The 27,334-nt window shown below is 36.0% G+C and overlaps 7 protein-coding genes across 10 annotated transcripts; 4 read left to right on the top strand and 3 right to left on the bottom strand.

Annotated features, from left to right (window-relative positions):
• The first annotated feature begins 678 nt into the window (after positions 1 to 678).
• Positions 679 to 4,397, top strand: LOC103841229 (pyruvate kinase 1, cytosolic). Its single transcript, XM_009117749.3, has 16 exons — positions 679 to 939; positions 1,027 to 1,123; positions 1,200 to 1,297; positions 1,384 to 1,539; positions 1,626 to 1,703; positions 1,802 to 1,933; positions 2,040 to 2,120; positions 2,197 to 2,268; positions 2,341 to 2,430; positions 2,521 to 2,665; positions 2,767 to 2,855; positions 2,940 to 3,035; positions 3,148 to 3,215; positions 3,309 to 3,408; positions 3,672 to 3,731; positions 4,000 to 4,397. Exons 1-16 carry the CDS (start codon positions 871 to 873, stop codon positions 4,150 to 4,152), a joined length of 1,584 nt encoding a protein of 527 aa, XP_009115997.1. The 5' UTR covers positions 679 to 870; the 3' UTR covers positions 4,153 to 4,397.
• A 3,100-nt stretch (positions 4,398 to 7,497) lies between these two features.
• Positions 7,498 to 9,984, top strand: LOC103841232 (F-box protein PP2-A15). Of its 3 annotated transcripts, none has more exons than XM_018655154.2 (4): positions 7,498 to 8,399; positions 8,480 to 8,598; positions 8,751 to 9,243; positions 9,472 to 9,984. In XM_018655154.2, exons 1-3 carry the CDS (start codon positions 8,085 to 8,087, stop codon positions 9,220 to 9,222), a joined length of 906 nt encoding a protein of 301 aa, XP_018510670.1. In that variant the 5' UTR covers positions 7,498 to 8,084; the 3' UTR covers positions 9,223 to 9,243; positions 9,472 to 9,984. The 3 variants fall into 3 exon arrangements, with proteins under 3 accessions (XP_018510670.1, XP_009116002.1, XP_009116001.1); XM_009117754.3 differs by having other exon boundaries at positions 7,502 to 8,399; positions 9,553 to 9,984; XM_009117753.3 differs by lacking the exon at positions 9,472 to 9,984 and having other exon boundaries at positions 7,510 to 8,399; positions 8,751 to 9,444.
• LOC103841230 (probable carbohydrate esterase At4g34215) lies at positions 9,530 to 11,673 on the bottom strand. Its single transcript, XM_009117751.3, has 2 exons — positions 10,678 to 11,673; positions 9,530 to 9,815 (listed from the first exon to the last, which is right to left on the bottom strand). The coding sequence occupies exons 1-2, from the start codon at positions 11,272 to 11,274 to the stop codon at positions 9,564 to 9,566; spliced, it is 849 nt and encodes a 282-aa protein (XP_009115999.1). The 5' UTR covers positions 11,275 to 11,673; the 3' UTR covers positions 9,530 to 9,563.
• Positions 11,674 to 13,304: 1,631 nt separating this feature from the next.
• Positions 13,305 to 16,452, top strand: LOC103841234 (putative F-box/kelch-repeat protein At3g22730). Its single transcript, XM_009117757.3, has one exon. It carries the CDS (start codon positions 13,713 to 13,715, stop codon positions 14,772 to 14,774), a length of 1,062 nt encoding a protein of 353 aa, XP_009116005.2. The 5' UTR covers positions 13,305 to 13,712; the 3' UTR covers positions 14,775 to 16,452.
• On the bottom strand, positions 16,301 to 17,622 carry LOC103841233 (60S ribosomal protein L24-2). The gene is made up of 5 exons (XM_009117755.3): positions 17,509 to 17,622; positions 17,185 to 17,260; positions 17,002 to 17,103; positions 16,735 to 16,883; positions 16,301 to 16,647 (listed from the first exon to the last, which is right to left on the bottom strand). The coding sequence occupies exons 1-5, from the start codon at positions 17,517 to 17,519 to the stop codon at positions 16,497 to 16,499; spliced, it is 489 nt and encodes a 162-aa protein (XP_009116003.2). The 5' UTR covers positions 17,520 to 17,622; the 3' UTR covers positions 16,301 to 16,496.
• A 181-nt stretch (positions 17,623 to 17,803) lies between these two features.
• Positions 17,804 to 19,993, top strand: LOC103841235 (serine/threonine-protein kinase SRPK). Its single transcript, XM_009117758.3, has 4 exons — positions 17,804 to 18,175; positions 18,348 to 19,184; positions 19,254 to 19,301; positions 19,381 to 19,993. The coding sequence occupies exons 1-4, from the start codon at positions 17,981 to 17,983 to the stop codon at positions 19,798 to 19,800; spliced, it is 1,500 nt and encodes a 499-aa protein (XP_009116006.1). The 5' UTR covers positions 17,804 to 17,980; the 3' UTR covers positions 19,801 to 19,993.
• LOC103841236 (UDP-glycosyltransferase 73D1) lies at positions 19,793 to 26,183 on the bottom strand. Of its 2 annotated transcripts, XM_033281111.1 has the most exons (3): positions 21,499 to 26,183; positions 20,273 to 20,821; positions 19,793 to 20,192 (listed from the first exon to the last, which is right to left on the bottom strand). In XM_033281111.1, the coding sequence occupies exon 1, from the start codon at positions 24,348 to 24,350 to the stop codon at positions 22,842 to 22,844; it is 1,509 nt and encodes a 502-aa protein (XP_033137002.1). In that variant the 5' UTR covers positions 24,351 to 26,183; the 3' UTR covers positions 19,793 to 20,192; positions 20,273 to 20,821; positions 21,499 to 22,841. The 2 variants fall into 2 exon arrangements, with proteins under 2 accessions (XP_033137002.1, XP_033137001.1); XM_033281110.1 differs by having other exon boundaries at positions 20,037 to 20,821.
• Positions 26,184 to 27,334: the final 1,151 nt, after the last annotated feature.

Raw genomic sequence — 27,334 nt, forward strand, 5'->3', positions numbered from 1 at the left:
TCTTGAGGAAATTAATATCTAAATTAATATTAAGTTGAATGGAATTTGTCTTAAATAACACATGCCTAAATGATGACCAAGGGAATGAGCGGGAATGGTGAATTCCTTACAATTTACATCATTTGCAAGGAATGTTTGTTCCTTATGATTCCTTAACATTCTTTAAAATTTAAAGAATAATAGACTACAATTATTTCTTATCAAATTAGAAGAGGAATAGGGGTTCCTTTTGTTTTATTCTTTTTCATTCATTTCCTTCATATTCTTTATATTCATTTATGGTCACCAATTAGAACCTCAAGATTTTATAATAGAGATATCACTAATAATTTGAAAAAAAAATATGCACGCAAACTATAAGACTGTTGTGTTTGATAATATTAAAATAAACTATTAATAATATGTAAATATTAAATTTATATACCACTAATCATGTAAACCAAATAGTTATATGTATAAAATGAAAATAATTATTCGCACGGTGGTGTGGGTCGAGATCTAGTTCTCATTATAATCAAAATCGTAATCAATAGAGAGCATACAAAACTCTTAAAAAATCGTAACCTATCAACAACACACATTCTCCCATATAGTAATTTGAGAGGATACAGAAAAAAAAAAGGTAAACAGTCGCTAAATAAAAGTAGGGGTACATTTGCAGTAAATTTGAAATATCTGGATCTAAAAGAAAAAAAAGAAGGGAGCGAACTACGACTTTTGTTACTTTTCTTTTAATAACAACGAAAGATTCGACAGACGATCTCAATCGCATAAAGTTAAATCAAACCAAACCTCACACACACACAGACACACACCTTCCATCTCTCCGCTCGCCGTCGATCATCTGAGATCTCTCTCCCCTCACCAAAGATGCATTCGAGCCATCTCCTTCTCGAGGAGCCGATCAGGATGGCTTCTATCCTCGAGCCATCCAAATCCGTAAGCGATCCACTGATTTTCTTAGGTTTCATTTTGTTCGTAAGAGTGTTTCTAATCTCTCTATTTTGATGTAATAATACTCCTCAGAGCTTCTTTCCGGCGTTAACTAAGATCGTCGGGACTCTCGGTCCCAAATCCCGATCCGTCGAGACACTCTCCGGCTGTCTCAAATCCGGCATGTCTGGTAATAATACCGACACAGTTTTTGCCAACATGATTCGTGTTTTTTTTTTCTCACTTTAACAGTTTGCAATCTGCAGTGGCTAGATTCGATTTCTCTTGGGGAGACGCTGAGTATCACCAAGAGACGCTTGATAATCTGAAGATTGCTGTTAAGAGCACCAAGAAGCTTTGTGCTGTATGTTCTCTCTCTCTTCTGGTGAATCATTTGATTTTGATCTTTGCATAAGCTTTTAGTTAAGAGTTGTTTGTTTGGTTGATTAGGTTATGCTTGATACAGTGGGACCTGAGCTTCAAGTGATCAACAAGTCTGAGAAAGCTATTACTCTTAAAGCTGATGGACTTGTTACTTTGACTCCTAATCAAGACCGAGAAGCCTCTTCTGAAGTCCTTCCCATTAACTTTGATGGCCTTGCCAAGGTTCGTTATATAATCTAATCAATGGTTTAGTGTTTGCTTGTGTAGTAGCCCTGTGATGAGTTTTTACTTGTTTTGTTGGTTTTCAGGCGGTGAAGAAAGGAGACACTATCTTTGTTGGGCAGTACCTATTCACTGGTAGTGAAACAACTTCAGTTTGGCTCGAGGTATAATAATAAAATTATGAAGCTTAGAAATGTGAGATTTGGTGGTTTATATATGTTGAAGTTTGCTTTTAGTCTAACGTACCAAACGGAACCTGCAGGTTGATGAAGTTAAAGGAGATGATGTCATTTGCCTTTCAAGGAATGCTGCTACTCTCGCTGGTTCTATGTTCACCTTGCACGCCTCTCAAGTTCACATCGATATGCCAACTCTTACTGAGAAAGATAAAGAGGTCCTTAGCTGCTTCTAACCCAGTGTTGCTTTTGTTCCTTTTTACACAGATTGGTGGCTTTTAGTTCAAGTGTCTGACATTTTGTTTTGATTTGGTTGTCATCTAGGTTATAAGCACATGGGGAGTTCAAAACAAAATCGACTTTCTCTCTTTGTCCTACTGTCGACATGCAGAGGATGTTCGCCAGGTCTGTACTTTTACGTTACCCTTCAGTTACTTCTTTTCTTTGAACAATAAGAACCAATTGTTGTTTCATAACACAGACCCGTGAGATGCTTAAAAAGCTGGGTGACCTCTCTCAAACACAAATATTTGCCAAGATTGAGAACGTTGAGGTAAGTATTGACTTTTAAGCTATGTTTCTGTAACTGCAACTTTTCCTACTGATGATGTTTTACTTAATGTAGGGACTAAACCACTTTGATGAGATTCTACAAGAAGCTGATGGAATTATTCTTTCTCGTGGGAACTTGGGTATTGATCTACCCCCGGAGAAGGTATCTTGGTTTGCTCATTCAAATTGCTTCTTTTTTTCTTCTATTTATACTCTTTTGTAATTTACCTTGGTGGGTGGGTTCTTGGTGCAGGTGTTTTTGTTTCAAAAGGCGGCTCTTTACAAGTGCAACATGGCAGGAAAGCCAGCCGTTCTTACTCGTGTTGTTGATAGTATGACTGACAACTTGCGACCAACTCGTGCAGAGGCAACAGATGTTGCTAATGCTGTTTTAGATGGTCTGTTTACCTTCTGAATATGCTTCTTTTTTGGTGCTTCTAACGTTTTATAGCAGAAGTTAATAGTTTTTTTTTTAATTTCCAATTTACTCGTCCTGCAGGAAGTGATGCAATTCTTCTCGGTGCTGAGACTCTTCGCGGTCTGTACCCGGTGGAGACCATATCAACTGTCGGAAGGATCTGTGCTGAGGTAATCTTTATGACATTACGTTGCTTGTGTCTTCATCCGTTTTGCTCTTACATAGTTTTTTTTTTTTTTTTGAACATTTCATAGGCAGAGAAGGTTTTCAATCAAGATTTGTACTTCAAGAAGACTGTCAAGTATGTCGGAGAGCCGATGTCTCACCTCGAATCCATTGCTTCTTCAGCTGTAAGTTTGTCTTCTGTGTTGAGGATGTGTTGCAGAGACATAAGTAAATACTAGATTTCAGGTTTTGAGACCATCACAGTTCCTAATTTTAGCTTAATTAACACTTTATCAGGTAAGGGCAGCAATCAAGGTTAAGGCATCCGTCATTATATGCTTTACCTCTTCTGGAAGAGCAGCCAGGTTCATATCATTCTTTTTTCTTTAAATTATTTTTTTCTGTTTGTTATATTTATAGTTGTCTAATGAATTGTTATTTCTTTTGTTTCCGTGCAGGTTGATTGCTAAATACAGGCCAACAATGCCGGTTATTTCTGTAGTCATTCCACGGGTTAAGACAAATCAGCTGAAATGGAGCTTCAGTGGAGCCTTTGAGGTATGTTTCCCTCTTGATCTCTCAAGTTTAACAACCACAGCGATGCCATTCTCTTAAAATGTTGTTGGTTTTCAAAGAGGCACGATACATAGCTATTGCTTGTGAGTTTTATCTTACTAATGTGTAACGTGTTGTACTTTGTATCAATGGTTGACAGTGATTGTTTTACATTGTAATATTAGAATATGCTAGGGAGGTTTCTTTCATACAAATCTTATGCAAGTGATGGTTTAAGTTTAGTAACCCGTGTGACTCTTTATCAGGCTAGGCAGTCACTTATTGTCAGGGGCCTCTTCCCCATGCTTGCTGACCCTCGTCACCCTGTAAGTCTTGTTTTATCTTCTTCTCTTTTGCATGTTATCTCTTCCTTTCTATTGGATAAACAAACAATCTCAAATGTGGTTCACTTATATTACTCTTTAAGACCAAGATATCCGCTGTGAATTGTGCATAAATTTTGAGAGTTTGATGTTCTAATTGTGAACCAAGTAGCCATGTCAGAGGCTCAAACAAGTCTTTTAGGAGAGTTTTTTAGTTCGAATTTTTTTGGTTCAGATTTTAACATATTATGTAAAAATGTTGATGTTGAAGGCGGAATCAACAAGCGCGACGAACGAGTCAGTCCTGAAGGTTGCGTTAGACCACGGGAAGCAAGCAGGAGTGATCAAGTCGCACGACAGAGTAGTGGTGTGTCAGAAAGTTGGTGATGCATCTGTGGTCAAGATCATCGAGCTTGAGGATTGATAATATGGGAGGAAAACAATTGCTACAGTCTTTTTACTTCGATCCAGTGCTCTGCAGTGAGTATTCAGGAGATTTGATATGTCTCTGATGTTTCCCATTTTTCTTGGCTATTACATTTGGCTGGCCTCAGATTTAAACTACGGTAAAAAAAGTATACAATGTCTAGCAATTATCATTCAATAATCTTGTAACATCCCACTATGTTTTTTTCTATGTTACAAAAATATTACGACTCATTAGTTTCACGTTAAAGAATTGAAGACCTAAATCTCGTCTGTGTCGTTTTGGGTGGTCCAAAAGATTTGAATTATTGGGTTTTAACCATAATTAGAGTAATTGCGGTAGAAATTAAATCTTTTCGCAGATTTTAGAAATTAAATTTCGGTGATTAACCAAAAACCAATAATAATCCCAAGGTTTTTTTATTACCATGGAAATATAAGATCTTTGCTTCATAATCTTGCACACCCACCAACTAAGCCACTAACACTGGTGAAGTTGTTCTTTCCATTAAGTTGTAATTTATCTTTGATCCTATACGTTATTACTGTTTTTCAAAACCCTTCTTATTTCAACGGAAACAAGACCATTCAACACGTATGGTAGCATGCCACTGCCATGCATATAAACTTCCAAACAAGTATATTTATACATTATTAGTCGTCGTCTTACATCACCCAAACATCATACTATTGTCTTGCATCAATTATTTCTAGCTCTTCTTAATTAATCTATATGGTCGCTTTCGGTTGATATTAATTGGCTTTGCATGCTAAAACATCGGGGGACCAACATTTTTGTGGTAGGCTGGACATTTAGTCAGGATTTTTTCTTTCTTGTCTAGAAAAAGATAGTCATTCACGCTCCATCATGAGTTCTGATTCATGCTTTTTCATTGACTTGTCTTTGATTCTGTTTCTCGAACTCTCCAATCAGATGATTGTGTCGGAGCGATAACGATGCTTCCAAACTTTACAACAACTCGTTGTAAATTCTTATCAAATCAAACGGTCTCAGTCTTTACATTTATGATGATCTCGATCTCAATATTAACCACGTGGAGTAAATTGATTCACAAACCTGAAAAAGGACCCTACCTGAAGACATTAATTAATTGAAACTACATTCATGTGTACATGTAAACAACTAAGAGAATACTATCACAAACATTAGAAGTTAAGTGAAAATATCCTACAAATACTACTCCCAACATAGAAGATTGGACGTTGAATGATAACATGGATACTAGTTATATCCTAGCTAGCATGTCAAATATTTGTTTACTAGGTGGTTTTCCCGTCCTCATGCACAGACATAAATATTTATAAGTTATATAGTTTTACTATTTAATTATTATTTATTTGATAATTTATTTTTATTTTTTTCTGGTTATAAATTTTTTACTAATTCAATTATTTTTTGGACATCTAAGCTTGGTTTTATTCATCTCAACTAAACCATAAACGTTTCATGATTTTAAATAGGTTAAAATTCGATTAACTTTATTTGTTGCATTTAATTAATTCAATGGCTTTTATTCATAATATATTATTGCAATTTTATGCATAATTTGATATATATATATATATATATATATTATTTTAGGAAACAAAATATGAAAGTGTTGTAAGTTTGGAGTTGCATAATCAAACATAATCCTTAATCTATTGAAAGTTTATGCATGTATAAAAATATTTATGACCAAACTAAATCGTAATAATTTGTTAATATATTATTTTTATTTGTTTATAAGTTTTGGAGCCATTTGTAATTTACATGCATAAAATAAATAGAAGACTGATATAAAAATAAGCCTCTAATTTTGAGTATAAGTGAATCATATTGATTCACTTACTCATTTTTTGGGTATATTAAAATTGTACTATTCATATAAAATGAACAATAACTATTTTTCTTCTAATTAGATTAAAACTGATTAATTTTTGTTGTATTGATGTTAATTTTAAGTTTTAGATATGAAAATATATTATTTTATTTTTAAAACAAATACCTTTTTTGTCAACTATGTTTTATGTATATAATATATATATATACATTTCTTATAGATATTTCCTTTTTTATTGATGGTGCTTTATGAAAATATGAAAAAGTAAAATAAAAATTGTTATATATATAAATTTATATTATTTTATATTTTCTTCTTATTTTTATGTGGTTTGTAAAAAAAACCTAATTAAAAGAAAAGGAAAATTACAATGAAAACCCAATTAAATTTTAATTAGCAAAAAGAAAATTCTAATAATTCTAATAATATCAATTATATATAATTTATAGTTCATTAAGGTTAACTTTGTAATTGACCACCATACGAATTAACGTGAGCGCGACACATAAGAAATTGACTTTTCAAATAATATTATAGAGATAAAATCTGGAACATTTAATGTCTTCTTTAGTTTAAATTATTGATCAACATTTTTAAAAATGTAACTATTTTAATCGTAGATAACTTGTGGGCATAAAAAAGGGAAATGGTCAAATGACGAGCATGAATAACAAGTAGCAGTGTGCAATTAATCGAGAGGGAACATACTAGAACAACTGGAAGTCAAATCGTGTAGCTCATGTCTTGTATCAAAGGCTAATGCATTCCACTTGATCCATGCATTCTTTTGATAGACCATTAAAATTAATGGTAAGAACCTTGTAGAGAGTTTAGTGATTTTCGCAAGATATTTTTTTTAGTACATTTTTAAATCATCTCAAAACATACTAGTAGTTGAAGAAAAAAATTGAACAAAGAAAAAGGCTTAAACTCATACTCAAAAATCAAGCTTTCGACGTCAACTCAAGAAGCCGTTTAAGGAACTTCATCTGCTTTGCCAGACAGAAGTAATCCAGTAATCCTTACTGTTAATCTAGTATATGATTAATTCAATAGTTCAAAGTTTTTCTTTTTTGTTAAAAAAAAAGTTCACAAGTTTGAAGTCTTAAAGAAGTTATGTTTTCACCCATTGACACCGAACCTAACCGTACAAACTTGCTAACCACTTTATTACGTGCGAGTAAATTCTGAAACAATAACACTGCTCGAAGTGTTTTGAAATGTAACTATAAGTTGGTAGTGAATAGTGATGTTCATACCTATAAATTCAAATTTCAATTAATTGAATAGCTAATCAATTTAAAGAAGCTGGCAACTGAAAAATTGGCTCTATAAGATTTGTGGGACTTAAAACAATTCTAATGATAAGCTATTATACATATATTATTTTAATTATTAGCTATTATACATATATTATTTTAATTATTTAAAAGTTACATATTAATCATTTATAATTTTGAGAACCAGTGTAAACAAAACATTCTCAACTGGTTACTAATGGTATAACAAAAGCTCATAATAAGATGTGAGGTTAAAAATTCTCGTATATATCTATCTAGTACGAAAAGTTCTCCTTTTGCAAATTCCTTCAAAATGCTCACTAGATTTGATGAGAGAATATAGTAGGAAACTTTCAAAACAGCTTTTCATATTAAAAACATATATTATTCAGCTTTTTGGAAGAATATTAATGTTGGAGTGACATGATAATAATAATTTACATTCCTGCTTTGCTTTGCTTTACACCAAACCAAACAGACTTTTCACAATCGTTCGGCGCCGCCACGTGGCGACAATACCTTTCGTTGATCTTAGCTTGCCCACGTCACCTTTTTCCGCTCTTTATTTAATTTAATTTATTATTAATTAGTCATTAATATCTTCCCCTCACACTTTCTCCGTTTCCCACCTCTGCTCCAAAATATTTTCCGAGAAAATTCACAGAGAGAGAGAGAGAGAGAAACGGCAAATATATACTTTCACCAAATCAAAAAGTATTCTCGTGTATACATACGCGTATAGCCGATTGCGTTTTCTCGTGATACACCTTTACGAAAGATTGTGTTAGTTAGGTCAACTATTAGGTATGGGCTCGTCCTTGTCGAATCTCAACGACGGCGCGACGAATGATTCCTCCACGGGGCCTAGCCTCGGCGATATTCCGGAAAGCTGCATCGCCGCCGTGTTCATGTACCTGACTCCCCCGGAGATTTGCAACCTCGCCGGTCTTAACCGTTCGTTTCGCGGCGCGGCTTCGTCGGATTTCGTCTGGGAGAAGAAGCTCCCGCCGAATTACCAGGATCTGCTCGATTTGCTGCCGCCGGAGAGGGTTCTAGGTCTCTCCAAGAAGGATATCTTCGCTGTGCTCTCTCGTCCTATCCCCTTCGACGATGATAACAAGGTATTTGCATTTTTTGGAGTTTTGAAATTGAAATTGGAATTGGGGATTAGGGTTTCAATGTGATGGTTGTGAATTGACAGGAGCTGTGGATTGATAGAGTTACGGGACGGGTTTGTATGGCGGTTTCTGCGAGGGGGATGGCTATAACTGGGATTGAAGATCGGAGATATTGGAATTGGATTCCGACCAATGAGTCCAGGTATCACGATGTCAAAGATCATAGCTTTAGTTCGGTTTGTGATGTTGTCATTTGATTAGCTGGCCATAAAGATTCCACCTTTGCTCGAAAATGTATCAGTTTGTTTTATGTTTGTGGTTGTGGGAGTAACAATCTTTTTTTTTGAATCTCAGGTTCCATGTTGTAGCCTACTTACAGCAGATTTGGTGGTTTGAAGTTGATGGGACGGTGACATTCCATCTCCCACCTGGTATCTACTCTCTGTCATTCAGAATCCATCTAGGCGGATTTGGAAAAAAGTCTGGGAGACGTGTGTGCAACTACGAACACACGCACGGCTGGGATTTGAAGCCTGTAAGGTTTTCGCTTTCGACTTCTGATGGTCAAGAGGCATCATGTGAGTATTACTTGGATGATGTGAAGAGAGAGGAAGCTCACGGGCACCACAAGCGCGGTTTCTGGATCGATTATAAGGTTGGGGAGTTCGTAGTGACTGGATCAGAACCATCTACTGAGATCAAATGGTCCATGAAACAGATTGACTGCACTCACTCTAAAGGCGGGCTATGTGTTGATTCAGTCTTCATTAACCCAATTGGTGATTTGAAAGATTACAGAACGAAATCTTTTTGTGAAATAAGTTGAAGAAAGAAGATTCTTTTGAAGGTAACTTTCATTTTATTGTTGTGCATTTCATGGAGTTTTGAGTTTTGTTTTTTTTACTTCATACTCGTTTTTGTTACATAGTTTAGGCGAGAGGACTCTCTTTGTGCATTCACATGTTTATAAGTTTGGATGTATCCAACCAAAGTTAATCTACAATACGTTCTGTGTATGACCAGTTCTAATTATGTTTGTTTTGTGCTTTTCTTTTTTAATCATATCCAATGACAGATGGTATAGGATATGATCGAATCATTTCAAGCTGTATTCCCTAAATATCCTAAAGAAGTATCCAAAAAATGTTCAATGTAGGTCCAAAAATACTATAAAAAGAATAGACAAAACAGAACAAGGACAGAGAAGCCAGAGTGTAATTCGGCTGAATTGGGAATGGCCAAAAACGCATCGACCATCATCTCTCCTAGCCGGACCTGAGAAGACGTGGTCAGATGCAAGCCGTCCGGTTCAAGAGGTAGGCCCTTTGCGTCAACACAATGCACGTTCTCAAGACCCGTCTCCAGTTGTGCTTTCCTTACCGCGTCAAGATATGGTCCTGCGCCTGTAGCAAGAGCCACCTTTTGTTGTTTATCGTCCATACCAGCAAAGATACACAAAAAAGATATTAGAAGAATGTAGAGTAGTATCAATCATATGTATATTCTAGTTTTATTTGGAAAATACCAAAAAGTCAAATTGAACCATTGCAGCTGGACTGGTACAATACAATTGCTACAGCCTGGATTATTACAATGAATAATCACTATACAAATACCAAAGATAGCTAAAAAGAAATGTTTAATAGAATAGTGGCATGCACTCAATAAATTAAATCCCTATTTCAACAAATTTTGTGATTAAAAAGAAACATTGAAGCCACCATTTGTTTTCCCAACTAATTAAGTTTTTTCTTATCACAATGATTTCTCAATATTATCCTTCATCAACAAAAGTGTTATGACAAAAAGTGATTTTAAGTTCGACTTTCCACAACATTGTAGACTTTTGTGAAGTCTTATATTCTGCAATGTTCTGATGATAGCATTTTCAATGAAAATTCTTTAATTATATTTGAACATAATAATATAATAAAATATTAAAAGAGAGAAAAAGTGTGAGAATTTTTTTTCCTCAAATGACAGATTTTTGAGAATGAAAAATTTCATTAGATACCATGAAAAAAATATTTTTGGTAATTAAATATAATTACATAATCAAATTATATAAAAATAATATATTATACTTTTTTAGAATCTTAAACTTGAGAACCTCTCCTATAAGGTTGCTTCTTTACTTGCTCATGTAGACTAAGTGCAAACTTTCTCTTTTCTCTTTAAAATGCTCTCTTAACATGTATGACTCAAAAGTCAGAGACTTGATAGTTGATACCTTACATTTAAATAGAATAACACTTAAGAAAAACACTTTAGTGAAATGTACCTGGATAATAGGAAGATTTGGATGTTGTAAATCATTTCGTAGATCACTAAAAAACTGGACTAGTCTGTTTTTATATACTGAAGCATCCACCATATCCACCGTATCAGACTCACCCTGATACCACAAAACGGCCTCGTACGAGCCACCTCCACTAGCCAACATCGCAGCTTTAGCTCTCCTCACCGTTTCCTCGTACAAGAACTCACCCTTTTGCCATTGACTTAGTTTAGTCCCACCAATAGAGCACGGAACCAAACCAACATAACCAAAACGGTTAACCACCCGGTTAGCAAATGGCATCCCCGGTCCAACACCATTAGTCTTGTTAACGTCTATATCAGCGTGGAGTGGCTCGTTAGCTTCCTCCCACTCGAGCTTGGCTGTGAGACGGAGGATCGAAGGGTTTGATCTACATTCCCGTGGAATAACGCCGTCCCACACGGTGATGTTCTTGGCGGTGTCGTTATAAACGCCGCCCCGACCCGCCATGTTGCTTTGACCGGCTAATATGAAAATGCTGATGTTTCTTGGGATGGTTTGAGATTGGATTTGCAATGAAGATAGACCAAACATCATGATGAAGAGGAAGAAGATCATCTTGTTCTTTGTTTTTTTTTTAAGGAAATGGAGGTCGAGATCGAGATCCGAATAAGAGTGGGAGTAAGATGCAAGAGAGAATAATAATGTTGTTTTCTTCTTATTGTTTTGTATCTTTCTTCTTGTTTAATCAAAACTCTTCTTTTACACTCTTTTTTTCCTTTTACACACAAAGAAGAATCATTTGTTTGATACCTTTTCATGCACAAGTTGAATTTTTAAAATGAAACTGGTTTTGTACTCGATACCTACACCTATAAAGATGACTTAAAACTTTGATTAATTAATAGCGTAGCATAACGGTAAAATCGTGACATATAATATACTATTCATAAGCGAAACATGTGATCTCAATAAAACCAAGAAGAATCATTCCAATGTCATCAAACCTTAAACCGATATTTTCATTATAAAAATAAATATATGTATTAAGTCAAATGTTTTTTTAGCATGATCATGAAAAAAAAAATCCTCAAAACAAACTGTCTTAACCACAACTAAACCTAATCAAACCCAAAACTAACCAATACGAACAAAAAACGAGTGGCAACTATGATTATAACAGAGAGATTCATGCTTTATGTCTATAACTTTATGGACCTTACTCTGTCTTAATCGCCACATGTACAAATGATTCACATGTTTTGGTTTCTGACAGATCTGTGATATTTCCAAGACATTATAGATGTTTTTATCTGATAAAAACAATAACAAAAAACAAGGAGAAGCTGATGATGAGTGAATATGCAAGGCGGCATGGGGAAAGAAATAATGTGTTCTTCACTTTTATTTTTGTTTTATATGTACCTTTAATAATATATAATCTAATATATATATATATATATCATATTATTACTGACATCATTCCAGTGAATAACGCTTGCAATGAGCTTATTCTCGGTTAATACAGAGCTCACATGAAAATGGAGAAAGCATTAGTCAAGCTTAGTATTTAAAAAGGAAACAGAGGATGATGAATCTTTGAAGCAGCCCTCGAATTACAATTTCGAAAGAAGGATCTCAACATGTGGATGCTTAAAGAATTTTTTATGTTCCAATATATATGATGTATCATATTTTTAGGTAAATTTTTATTTTAACAAAAATGTGTAATTAGTCATATCTTATAGTTATTTTTTAATTGTTGAACACTTTTTAATTTAAAGTTTTAGTGATACTTTTTAGATAAAAAGTAACTTCTATAAACATGTGTGTTTTAGCTTAAAACATCTTAACGGACGAATATATGAAAATACGTTAGACTCACAATTACAGCGATGAAGACATTGAGGAGACAAGAGAGCAGTAAAACAAAATTATCTAGTCTGCGTTTATAAGAATTGCAAAAAGTAAAGAGACAAACGTCAATAACGAAAGGTTTACGTTCGCGGAGTACTCTGAAATCAACATTTAACTAAAGAAAGAGAGAAAGAAAGACAAAGTAAAATGCTTTTGGGCTCTTCAACGTTTTGCCACCACCACCTCCCAGCTTAGGACCTTCCTTGGCAGCAGCCTTGGGGATCTTAGCCTGAATCTTCTGTTGCTTAGAAGCAAATTCAGCCTTCTTTGCCTTCTTCTCATCCTTTGTCTTCTTTATTCTTTCCTTAATATCACTGTAAGGATCATCACAATTCATTTGAGTCAATCAAATATTTTCTGAAATCTAAGAGTATGTTTTAATAGAAAGAATCAAAACTAACTGTAAGGGCAGTTTCTCTTGCTGCATCACGAACTTCAGGCTTCTCAGCTCTCTTCTTCTGAATCACTTCTAGGGCCAGTCTCGAGCGAGGGAAGCGACCGCTTAGGGTGTCATATTTTAAGCGAAAATTTTAGTTGTATATAGAGCATAAAAAATTTTACATGAATAATAAAGGCATAAAATTTTAAATGAGTTTAGGGTGTCAAAAAAAAAATTGAAAATGTTGGACCGGCACTGTTCACTTCCAGGTAGCCCCAATAATAGACCTTGAGTATGGCTTCTTGGTAGCACGTCTCCTCTTCTTCACAGCCTCTTGAGCTGCATCCTACAAAAGATTAATAATTTTCAAATAGGGTCACTCTCATAATTTAAAGCAGGCTCTTACAAAAACATAAAGAAAATTTTTCAATCTACAACACAAAACAGAACCAAACTAATGGAGTTTATGTTTCTTGTGCTGCTTTCTGTACGTGGCACGCAGTCCATGCAAGCTTGGAAGGAATCAAAACAAACGTGTATTATTTCCTTTCTTGACCAAGTAGACCCATAGTAATTAAAGGTTAATTGAAATCTGGAATTTGCTATAGATTCGAGGGTTAAATCCAACTATAACTAATCAACTACGGGGTTTTGAGCCAATTTTTTTTTCTTGTTTGTCTATATAACAAACGTGTAACAAAAACAAAACCCTAGTTTCATCTTACAGAGCCACCCCCTCCCTCCCCTCAGAACGATCTCAATGATAATGTCCGATCTTCCTCCAGATTTGGTAGATGAAATACTCTGTAGGGTTCCAGCCACCTCTCTAAAACGATTACGATCTACTTGCAAACGATGGAATGCTTTATTCAAAGACCGCGTGTTCACCGAGAAGCACTTCCATAAAGCTCCAAAGCAGTCCTTGGTTTTCGCTTTGAAGTATGAGGAACCCTACGCGTTGGAGGAATCTAATGCTTTCTTAGTGAGCGTCAGTCTCGACGCTCCGTCTCCATCTATAGAGATTAAGGTTGCACTTAGCCTAATGGATCCCGCTTCTAGTTCAAAAGAAGTTGGAATAGACGAGATTATTCACTGCGACGGTTTGTTGTTATGCATTACCAATATGGACGATAGAATTGTGGTTTGGAACCCATGTTCTGGAGAAACAAGATGGATCCAAACTGAACCTTACTATTATCTGTTTGCTTTAGGTCACGACAACAACAAACTTTGTCATGCTTACAAAATTTTGATGTTTTACAGGCGAAACAACATTGATGTGTTTGAAATTTATGAGTTGAGCTCTGATTCATCGAGGGTTCTTGATGATGTCACTCTAGACTGGTCCTTTGAACCAACGTGTGTGTCTTTGGAAGGAAATTCCTACTGGTATTCTTCGGATCAAAAAGACGCCTTCTTGATTAGTTTTGATTTTAGGAGAGAGCGGTTTAGACATCTATGTCTTCCTACCTTTCAGAGTCATGGTCGGATATGTCTGTCAGTTGTTAGAGAAGAACAACTCTCAGTGTTACATAAATGCTATAATACATCAAAGATGGAGGTATGGGTGACCAGTAAAATTGATACCGAAGCTGCCTTGTGGACCAAATCCTTTACAGTGGATTTACACAATGATTTTGATAAGGTCCCATTCAGATTTTTGATTGACGAGGAGAAGAAAGTGGTGGTGTGTTGTAATGTCGACATGACGGTGTACACGATTGATAAATATAACGCAGAATCATCTTCTGTAGTCTCTTCTACAGTGCTATCATGGCATCCACTCATTTACAGCTACGTTCCAAGTTTGGTTCAAATCTAGCAAAGTAGAGGAAAAAGGAAAGAAAGAAACTAATGGTTGTAGACATTAATTTGTCGTTTGATTAGTTTAATGACTTTGATCTGTTATGCTTCCTTCTTCTCTTTCATTACACTCAAGTTGAATCGATGACAAAAACAACAGCCAGCTTTATTTATAAATCTTTTTTTGTTTTATGTCTTGTAGAGAATCAAAGACAAAATGACTAATGATATGAGAGAGAAATAGAAGATATAAGAATTGAACATATCGAAAACGAAGCAACTTGCTCCATTTGCAACCAAGTATATATGATTACTAAGTGAGGTTTAGTTTCTTGAAACTTGCGTCTTTAATTTTAAGTTGTGATATACTTTCTGAGACTGATCATTGCACTGCAAGACGTACAAGTACAACGTTGCCAGTTGCCACACAGGGAACTGTGGCTCGTCTAACCCTGACTTGTGTTTTATGTTTTAGTTCTTTTGTTTCACGAAGTTAAATAAGTTTGATATATAAAGCTAATTGTTTGAATGAAAAGTTTAGTAGAGAGGAAGAAAATGTTAAGTTTTTGAAAAACAAAATTTTGAAGAAGAAAGTTTTATTATTTTAATGTTTTTTTTGCTCCAACTTAATTATAAATGAGAGTGAATAGACGTATTATAATTTATAGCGTGATAAGTATCATCAGGCATACTATCGAAAGAAGAAGAAGTTGTTGAAGAGTAAAGAAGTGGAGGGTGAGACAAGTGGAGAGAGAGAAATGCCGTTAGAAGATTTGAAGTGAAGATATTGAAAGATTTGGAGTCAGAAGGAGGGTTTGCTACTCTGGAGTAAAGTAGTATAAAGAAGAGTCAAAATTGTATTTCGTTATTCATGCTTTGTTGTAGTTTGTTATTGACGCCATGAGTCATAACTTCTCAGTCGTTATAAGACTGATGAACTCAGCTGGATTCGCCATGAAAATCTAGTTGTTTTTATACTCAAAAGCTTTATTCCTTTATTATCAATACAAAGAGAGTTTGTTACATAGATCTGAGAGTTATTGGTAGCTAAAAGCCTAAAACCTATCATAGTGCTTCTATATTACAAAATATCCTTAACATTTAGACCAAAAAAAAAAATATTACAAAATATCTCTAATATTTATCACAAATTCTATATTATTTTACCATAATAAATAGATTTTTAGTCTAGTTACGTAGATAATTGTATGAAATATCTGTTATAAGGAGGTAAGAAATTGTTCTTAACAAATTCCTGAACTTGAGTAAAGTTTGGGCTAACATTTGATTATTTGCCGAACAATGCTTGATCGTAATCAACAATTCTCCACACCTCCTCTTAACCTTCTTTTGGTTACTCCAAGCAAACTTCTAATCTTGTAAAGTCTTCTTGCTTCAGTGAGTTGGAGAAGACTTGGTGAAGATTTCGACTGTGATCAATCATCAAATTTCAATTTCAAAAGAGCTAAGATCTATGAAAGGCTAAGATGGATGATATACGCTTCACCAAGACCTTATAGTGCTGAGGACATTGAGACACAAGAGTAGTGAAATAAAGTTCAAAGGAACCAAATTTCTTAAGTCTGAGATTATAAGAGTTGCAGAAAGCAAGAAACAAAAGGCAAAAACAAAATGGTTTACGTTCTGCGAAATATTCTGAAATCAACATTAACTAAAACAAAGTTGCCCCACTAGCAGAAAACACAGAGTGAGAGAGAGAGATGGTTCTTGGTTAGGCTCTTCAGCGTTTGCCACCACCACCTCCCAACTTAGGACCTCCCTTGGCAGCAGCCTTGGGGATCTTAGCCTGAATCTTCTGTTGCTTAGAAGCAAATTCAGCCTTCTTTGCCTTCTTCTCATCCTTTGTCTTCTTGATTCTCTCCTTGATATCACTGTTACGATCATCACAATTCACTTCAGTCAAACAATCTTTTTCTGAAATATAAGAGTAGGTTCTAACAGAAAGAATCAAAACTAACCGAAGAGCAGCTTCTCTTGCAGCATCACGAACTTCAGGCTTCTCAGCTCTCTTCTTCTGAATCACTTCCAAGGTAGCACCAACAATAGACCTTGAGTAGGACTTCTTAGTCGCACGTCTCCTCTTCTTCACAGCCTCTTGAGCTGCATCCTACAAAAAGATCATAATTTCCAAACAGGCTCACTATCATAATCCATTACAAGAAAACAAAAACAAGAACTTTTCAATCCACAAAACAAACAGAACAAAACTAATAGAGTTTATGTACCTTCTTGTGCTGCTTTCTGTACATGGTAGTCCATGCAAGCTTGGAAGGCTTCAGCTTATTATGAAAGTAATGCTTACACTTCGAGTTGATGAACAAGAACACCTTATGTAGCAGACATTTAAAACGAGATTAGGGACTAAAACATCAATTCAACCAATACTCAAGAAATATTAATAAATATACCTGAGAGTCAGATCGGATAAATCTGATTCCTCTCCCTGGGTAAATCTTGTGGCCACTGAAACGACAAAGCTCCGTCCTGCAAACAACCAAAGACAACCACAGAATGAGAGACATAGCATTGGGTTCTCAGACAAATATGTCAGAAATGATTCATAACAATACCAAACAAATAGGCAAATGGATCAAAGCATAACGACATGACACATTAAAGATCAGAACTAGATCCATTTACATCAGAAGAAACACACGATAGATCTGACTAAAAACTAATAGATGAACGATAGTGATGAATCAAGAGAGATAGAGATGTGAATGTTTCATTACTTGAGAACCATTGTTGCTGCTGGCTGCTGCTCCTCCTCTTCTTCCTCCTCCTGAGACTAGTAAACCCTAATTCAATCATTCGCGGCGGAAGGCATTTTCATATTTATAGCATTATCTTCATTTCGTTAGCCCATACTACTTAAAGCCCATTAGTGAAAGCCCATACCTCTCGGCCCATTAAGTTTTAAAATAAATAGTGATGACGTCAGCAACTCCTCAATCATTTCTTAGCCGCCGGTACAAGGAACCGGTGAGCGTTAAAACGGTGGCGTATCGTAAAGGTAGATGAAAGTTTGAAGAAGCAGCTAAGCTCTTCCTCCTCGTCTGCACAACCTTCCAGAAGAATACAAAATCAAAGCCAGAGAGAGAGAGATTGAGATCCACCAAATCGGATTCAGTTATCGCGACGGAGAGCACTCAGACGGAGAAAGATAGTTTTCTCTCTTCCCCCTTGCGGCTAGATCGGCGAATTATGGAGGCGGAGAAGTGGAGCAGCGACGGCGGCGAATACACCTCTGAGGACGAAGGCACTGAGGATTACCGCCGCGGCGGTTACCACGCCGTTCGGATCGGCGACTCCTTCAAGAACGGCCGGTACGTTGTCCAGAGCAAACTCGGCTGGGGCCATTTCTCCACCGTCTGGCTCTCCTGGGACACTCTATCCTCTGTACGCACACTCTCTCTCTCTCTAGCACCAATCTTCATACAAATCACTTTAGGCGTATGAGATTACTGATTAGGCGTTTAGGTTCGATTTGATGTTAATTAGATGAACCAAAAACCAATGTTAGTTACTTTAATTATGTAATTATTATCTTTACTCTTTATCGATGCAACAGAGATATGTGGCGTTGAAGGTGCAAAAGAGCGCACAGCACTATACAGAAGCTGCCATGGATGAGATAACTATACTGCAACAGATTGCTGAAGGTGACGCTGATGATACCAAGTGTGTTGTGAAGCTTTTGGATCATTTCAAACACTCTGGTCCCAATGGGCAGCATGTATGTATGGTTTTCGAGTACTTGGGAGATAATTTGTTAACGCTTATAAAGTATTCTGACTACCGAGGGTTGCCTATTCGGATGGTTAAGGAGATTTGTTACCACATGTTGGTTGGTTTGGACTACTTGCATAAAGAGCTTTCGATTATACATACTGACCTCAAGCCTGAGAATGTGTTGTTAGTGTCGAGGATCGATCCGTCTAAAGATCCTAGGAAGTCTGGAGCTCCGCTTGTTATTGCTAGTGGTAAGGAGAAGACTGTTGACTCCAATGGAGACTTTGTCAAGAATCATAAGAAAGATGTTAGAAAGGTGAAGCGCTCGGTTGATGGAAAATCAAGTGCTGCTGCAGAAGAAGACTGTCCTTCTACTTCGAATGGCGGCGAGGAAGGGAAGCAAGGAGGTAAGAAAAGGAGTCGATCGAGTAGAAGGCACCTTGTGGAATCTGCTGATCTCAAGTGTAAGCTTGTTGACTTTGGTAACGCGTGTTGGACTTATAAACAGTTCACTAGCGATATTCAGACGAGACAGTATAGGTGTCCTGAAGTGATCCTTGGATCTAAGTATTCTACATCGGCAGATCTTTGGTCATTCGCGTGTATATGCTTTGAACTTGCAACTGGAGATGTACTCTTTGATCCTCATAGTGGAGACAATTATGATAGAGATGAGGTAATGCTTAAGATCCTTAATTAGTCGCGTGCATGTATGCGAAGCTAATTCGCTTTGTGTGGCTAACAGGACCACTTGGCTTTGATGATGGAGCTTCTTGGAATGATGCCACGCAAGGTAAATAGAATCACTAGCAGGCTGCTATTGAACTACTTCAACCAACTCAAACTTCTTTCTCTGTTTGTGTGTTTTGCAGATAGCTTTAGGAGGCCGGTACTCAAGAGATTTGTTCAACAGGCATGGTGATCTTCGACACATAAGAAGACTGCGTTTCTGGCCTATGAACAAAGTCCTTACCGAGAAGTACGAGTTCAGTGAGCAAGATGCAAATGACTTGAGTGACTTTCTTGTTTCGATTCTTGATTTCGTCCCCGAGAAGCGACCAACTGCGGCTCAAAGTCTTTTGCATCCTTGGATCAACTCTGTCCCTCGCTCTTTAGAACCGTCTGTCTTAACTCAAGACAAGGAACCGGAAGAGAAGCTGGATACAGAGAGAAAGAAGAGAGAGAAGGAGGAGCAAGAAGCCATGGTAGTTAAAATGGGAAACGTTGCCATATCATCCCCAAAGTCCAAACCAGGTATGAGCAAAAGCTCCTCTTATAAACAAGCAATTTGATTTTGAGCGAAAGGGGAAATGTGATAATTAAAACTCGCCACTGTGCTAGTGAGAGAGCTCAAGTCAGAACCACTTCAAGCTGTTTACTAGTGTGAGCTCTCAACAATTTCATATGTGCAGTTGTGATATCTTCTTGTATGTGTACTTTTACGAATCCAAATATATTGACATTCAACATGTATTTGACTGAATATATCATATTTCATTCATGAAATCACACTCTGACGCCAATGAAATTAGTAACAGCCTTACATTTTTACCCGGTTAAAGACAAAAGCTGTTTATTACAAATCAAGATTAACACACACAAGTCAAGCAGAAACCCGTGAAGCGCAGATTGTTTTGTTTTGATCACAGCTTCCCTTTTTCTTCCTCGCTGACTTTCCCTATCTCTGCATGAACTTAACATAAACTCTTTAAATAAAAACTAGAGAAAAAAATGGAAGAGGAAAACAAAGCACGTCTTGCTAACATGATAAGCGTTCCAATGTCACTTAACGCCGCCGTCAGACTAGGCATCGCCGACGCTATCTGGAACTCCGGAGCCAACTCTCCTCTCTCCGCCTCCGAGATCCTCCCTCGCCTCCTTCTCCCATCCCGAGAATCTCCAGCGTATACTTCGTATGCTCACAAGCTACGGCGTCTTCTCCGAACACCTCAACGACGCCGCCACTGGATCCGTAGAGAGGAAATACTCTCTAACCGACGTCGGAAGAACGCTTGTTACCGACTCAAATGGTCTCTCCTACCGTCCTACGCCGCTTACGTCCTCCAACACCATCAGGAGGCATTAATGCGAGCTTGGTATCGGTGCCGTTCATAAAAGCTATATTGGACGGCTATAGTGGTTTTAAATCTGTGGAGCATTTAGTGTGAACCCATGCCTTGCTAGAAGGCGACATCTTCGTTATGACAAACTATAGGACCAAAGATAAGCTAGCATAGAACTGAAGAAGAGTTTAAAGAGCTTTGGTCTCTCTGCTGGATTTTCTTCTTTTCGACCTTTCTACATTGGTTACTTCTACAGTACGTTGCACGGAAGCTTCATCGGACGTCCGCTTCCCGCTTCGGAACCGGAATCGGAATCGGAACCTTGTGGAAGCTTACGGAATCTCGCTTCCAAAACGCTTCTAAAATATTATCTTTAAAAACACATTGGAAGCTTACGATTCCGTTTTGGAATCACGCTTCCATTTAAAAAAAAATAATATCTTATATCAATAAAAATATAAAATTATAGTTTTTAATTTATATATAACTAAAATTTTAATAGTATTGAATAGAGAGAATAGAAATATACAAATATTAAACCTAATACTATAAATTATCTTTATGCATTGAGGTTTTTATTAAAGATAAATCATATATTCAAATATATTATGTCAATTAATTATAAAGAATTAAAAAAATATAATATTATTTATTTAATTTAATTTATGTGTATTTTCACAGTTTAAATATGAAGTCATTTGAAAATTATTATAAATGAATAAATGTTTTATTTTAAATTTAAATCATATAATTTTTAGTTTTAGATTTTAAAAAATAATCTTACATATGTATATATATTAATATATATATATATATATATATGGATACGCTTCCAACACGTATCCGCTTCCTAATTTTTTAAAAAATTTCGCTTCTGCGCTTCCATACGCTTCCGCTTCCACGTATCCGCTTCCATTTCCATGTAACATACTAAACCTGGGATTTATTATCCGAGATCCGGATTTGATCCGAGATCTGCTTCGGATCCGTTCCGAAAAGGATATCCAGGGTGTCAAATCTTGGATCCATCCAAACCGAATTCGGATTCGGATATCTTGATTTTTAGGTCCAGATATCCGGATCCGTATTTTTAAAACACATTAAAATTTTAAATTTTATATAATAATATTTATACATATATTAATTTTATAATATTATATTTTAGTTTTTACAATATTATAGACATATATATATATATTTATATTTATAAATATTGTATAAATATTTAATTTATGTATTATTTTTTAAATTTTAGTATTTTTACAAAAAAAAAAATATTTTTACGGATCCGGATCCGGATATCCGCGGATAATAGAATATAGAGACGGATATCTGAATCTAGATATCCAGAAACCACGAATCCGGATTCGAATATTAAATCCACAAATCCGACGGATCCGGGTATCCTAAATTTCTCGGATATCCGGATCCGTCTCGGGCCTAACATCTACACCATCCTAGAGTTTCAAAAGTAATTGTAGAACCTAAATTCCACATAAAGTATTTGATAGTGATCGGGGTTGATCTAAGGAAGATAAATGATGTGGGCAACGATATCTTTAGAACACAACGATGTTAAATAGTTTCCAGTAGGTGAAAATAGACTTTATTGATAATTGGTATCGAATACAATGAGTCGAACTAGATCGAATGAAACACATAAGTTCGATCAAGAAGGAATCTAAAAGTGGGAAGACAATAAGATTGATATGAATGTAAGGCTCTCTCTAAGGTTTTCAACGTGTCATCCTCCTTGTTTCTTCTCCTTTCTTTATAGCGAGCCGACTCCAAGATCTCCGTGCCAGCTCCGCGATCTCAGCTTCTTGTTGCACGATCATTGCGACCTATGTGACTCCTTCTTCAAGCTCGATTCTAGTTGTGGGTCTCGGCGTGTGTCGGCCCATGTCTCTGATCGGAGTCCATTTCGGTCTTGATCAAAATTGGGTCCAACAGTAATGTAAAGCATTAATCTTTTTACATTTCAAAAAACTTCAAAATTATCATATACATTTTCATCAATATGTACATGATAATGTCTAGTGAATAAATTTTCATTAATATGTATGCTTCTTACATTTCTAGAAGCTTTGAAATTATCATAGACATCTTATCTCTAATGAATACATTTTCATCATTATGTATGCCAACTTACATCTTTAAAAGCTTCACAATAATCATATCATTAATAAAATAGCATTTTCATGATACTAACTTGTTTTAAACAAGTTTAACTTATTCTTTTACATTAGCATATAGTACCTTAGAATATTCTATTCTAGACTCACTTTCTCCAGGACATCTTGGATAAACAATGAAACGTTAGTACTCGAAGATCCTTTCAATTCCACAGCCTCTCTCGCCATTACTGAAAGTTCTTGAATGCGTTTCCTTCGTCCCAAGAATTCACCATCTTCATTTCCATCGTCATCCATCAAAAGCTTTATAGCTTTCACAACACTATGTTTCTTGACCGACACTCCAACTCTTTCCTCGTCTCCCCATCTCACAGGAATCTCCACACCAACCCTAACCCCAACCTTCAACACCTCCACTACCAGTTTCTCATTGAGAAACTGTTCAGCAAACATCGGCCATGTGATCATTGGTACACCAAAAGATACCCCTTCGCTCGCCGAGTTCCAACCGCAATGAGTCAAGAACCCTCCGGTAGAGCCATGTGAGAGTATCATAGCCTGAGGACTCCAACCCTTTATCACTATCCCTCTACCTTTAACTCTCTCTTCGAACATTTCAAGTTTTAGCCATTCATTTAGCGCAGTCATGTGTTTTTCCTCGGTCTTGATCACCCAAATAAAGGGCTTTCCAGACTCTGCTAACCCTAACCCCAGTTCTATCAATTGATTAGGTATTAGTCTACAGAGGCTACCTAGACAAACATACAAGACAGACTTCGGTTTCATGGAATCCAGAAACTTCAAGCATGCGGTCTCACTAATCGCCATGTTACTGTTGTTGCCTCTATCGAATAAGTCCACCATACGATCATTGCATAAAGAAACGGGTCCAACGAACCATACCTTCTTCTTGATGGCCTCAGCGTAGGCCTCTCCATAGCCAGGTTCCAATTCTTGGAAGCTATTAACAATAACTCCAAAGGCTTCTGCTTCAGATTCACGCATCTTCTCGCGGCGAACGTCATCCCTATTTGCTTGTTTCCTGAACGCACCAGATAACTGAGATCTAGCTATCTGGACCCTATGTGGCATTGCTGGTATTGTAAAAGGCTCTGAGTCTGAAGAAACGGATAGGTGCGGGCTATGAAGATGGAGGTTGTGGGAGCTTAAAAGATTGAAACAACACATTCCGTGGAACGAAACCCACGGGATCTTGAACTTTTTCGCGGTTTTGGACGTCCAAAAAAGGCATTTGTCGGAGATTATGCAACTTGGAGGGGTTTCTTGTTCCTCAAGAAACCTTTCTAAGGGCTCCTGGAGTTCTTCCACAGCGTCAAAGAATTTGCGTAAGAGGTCTTTGGAGGGCAAAGTGTCGAGAGTCTCACAATTTTCAGGAAGACCAAATTCTTTGTAGGCAATTGGGAATGTCACCAGGTTGATTTGGAGACCTGAGTCTGATCTCGCACGTTCTATTGTCTTCGCAACTCTTGAAGCATTTTGAGGGGTTAAAACTAGGGTAACGATGTTGCCTTGTCGCGCAAGAATCTTGGAGATATCAACCATGGGGATTAGATGCCCTTGAGCCATGAGAGGGACCAAGATAAAGTGAAGTCTTTTAGGGTTTGAAACCATTTTAGTTTCCATTTTTTTTTGGGCTTATCAAATGTTTAAAGATAAAGGAGAGATAGCATATAGAGGATACACACACAGCCTGCTAATATGTGTATATATATACGTGTGTATGAATCTTGTAATGGAGTTTATTTAGGATTGGGCAAGTCTTCAAAAGCTAAATATATTGACTTGAATAAGTCATTTAAAAAAAAAAAACTATTGTTTAGAGAACCAACCAACATCACCACTGTTTCAAATTTTGATCGATGACGAAAGTGACCTAGTCACTATACCGTGACAATGGTGAGCTACCTCATTTTTATCAAGAAATGTATGAGGAAACTGAAATCCTTAACTCAACGACGTACGAACAAACATACACATTATAATTAAAAATGTGAGTTATTTTATCATTTATATAAAAGAAATGAAAATTTCGCCAACAATTACGTAAAGGTAACTTCGTCGAAACGAAAACAATTTTATAATTATTGATTATGATATCAGTGTAAAAAATACGACAAGGTCAAGCATCTGGCCAAAGTATGAAGTCAATGAGCGTATCTAAGAAGGTTGTACGTAAACGTTAAGGTCACTCACTGGGAACACCGTTGGGGTCTGTTAACCTTTTATTACCTTTGTAACCTTTCGATTTGTGTTCTATTATAATATTCTTTTTAATAAAATTGATTTTGTTATCTATATCAATAAACTACACTTATTTTTCTGGCCACACATCTACAAATAATTTCTCCTACATCCACAAAGAATTTCTAAACATGTTCAAGCTAAAGTAATAAAATGATGGATGATCTATAAGAACGTAATTCACGATATCAAGCAAGTAAAGCCAAAACAATGGAAAAAATCATATGATGATTACATGGTTAATAAACAAAATTTTTGAGTTTCAAAAAATTAATGTACCACCCATTGTACAAAATGGAGCTCATGGCCTAGTGAGCAGACATATAAGATCCATTAGATTCTGACAGTCAAAGCGTTACAGGTGGTATCAGAACCAAATCCTAACGAGTGTGGAATCTTACATGGGTCACACTAACATGTGTGACAATCTTGGGATTCAAAAAAGACTTGCATTTTTTGAGAATGAGAGACTTGTAACAATGGCATATAGTGAAAAATTTAATAGAATTGATTTGGTTACTTATGTCACCAAAATGCACTTATTTTTCGGCCACACTTTCAGAAAAACTCTAAAGTTAAGCGTGTTTGAGCTATAGTAGTAGAAAGATTAATGAACTATTGGAAATTGATTCACGATATCATACGAATGAGGTTAAAACACGAAAATAAATTATATAGTGATTGGAAAGTCATTACACAAAACTTTCTAGTTTCAAAAATTAATGCAGTGCCCGTACGGGGCAGAATTCATGTCATGAACCGAATAAAGGGATATGGAAAACCCATTAACCGTAAATGGTCAGGTATTACAGTCTTGTCCCTGCCTAAAGGTAGACAACTGCTTTGTTCATGACACGTTTAATTTGATTTTTTTGGTGGTGTAGTTCAAAGATGAAAAGAGATTTGCTAACGAAGATGAAACTAATTTATTTGAGCAATTCAACATAACATATGTATCAGAGTTCACGTTGACTTTTAGATCGAAAAAGAAGAAGAAAAACAAAACGAAAGTGTAGACTAAACCCTTAGGTTATGTGATTGTTATTTTCCCGTTGTTGATGCTCATGGATTTCAAATCATTGATACAAAAAAAAAAAAAAAGGAATAGCAATAAGACTATCTATGTCTTAGAAACTGCATGGAAAATGCTGAGTTTACCTATATGTCTAAGAAGTTCTTTTGCCTAGTAGGTACAAATAAATAAAACAAATATTTTGTTGGGATGACTAACAAGTAACGATATGAGTGACAACTGACAACTAGCATATGATCGCAAAAATATACATTGAAAAAGGCAGATGACATAGAGATTTTTTCAAAAAAAAAAAGAAAAGAAATATAGAGATTTTAATCCTAAATTTTAAGTTTATAAAAGGCCAAATATATATATATACTCATTTTCGCTTATTTTTTCTTGACATATTCATACAATGCCGGTTCTGACGATGTTAGGGTCAGAAACAAAAATAATTTTATGGGCTTAGAAGTTAATAATTTTCAACAATAACAAAAAATAAGAGGCTCAAAATTCCCAGACTTCCACCTTCGTCAAGTCAATTTCACATAATAATCAAAGGAAAAGGAATTACTGAAAACTTTGGAGAAAATAGGAAGCATGTGTTACGCCTGCTTTCCCGTAGAGGTCGGGCAAGATCATATACGAGTCTATACAAGGAAATTGATCCAGATGTTAGTCGTGCCTTGTGTAGTACTATTTGTGGCTCTATCTGTTCCCATCAATTTTGGGTTTAGAAAGAACAAGAAAATTGGACTTCTTCAAGACTTCAACAATACTGGGCCATAATAATTTACTGTAAGAATAATTGATTTATTTTCTTTGTATTTCTTTTTCATACTATATTGAATCAAGTTTTATATTTGCTAGGAAAGGTTAAAGGTGGTTGATGCTTTGTTTGTCATCAAATTCATAACGTTTAGTGGAGGGCCTAGATGGAGGCAGTTGTGGCACTGGCGGTCTTTCTCCTGCGCCTAAACGTTGAGCTAGTTCAGACCATTAGCATGACCACTGGAACAACCATACACACCACCAATGTAAAAATTAAACTGTTCTCTTTAAAAGTTAAAAATTAAACTGTTCTCTTTAAAAGCTAGTTCAGAGTCTGTCTAGTTAAATTTGATTTCAATTTCTTTGATGCTGCTTTCTTTAAAAATCATTGCAGGGATTGTATATGAAGGTGAGCCAGAGGTAAAGCCCGAATATTACAGATGAAGTTCACATCTGTTTATCAGTCTGTATGATTATTGATTTTGTCGTTAGCATCTGTTTCATCGTTGTTGGAGGACCTGTTAAAATATTGTGTACTATAGTATTACTAATGAACCACATTTCGTATCAATAGATTTTA

The sequence above is a fragment of the Brassica rapa genome, chromosome A09, assembly GCF_000309985.2.
Source record: "Brassica rapa cultivar Chiifu-401-42 chromosome A09, CAAS_Brap_v3.01, whole genome shotgun sequence".
Lineage (NCBI taxonomy): Eukaryota > Viridiplantae > Streptophyta > Magnoliopsida > Brassicales > Brassicaceae > Brassica > Brassica rapa.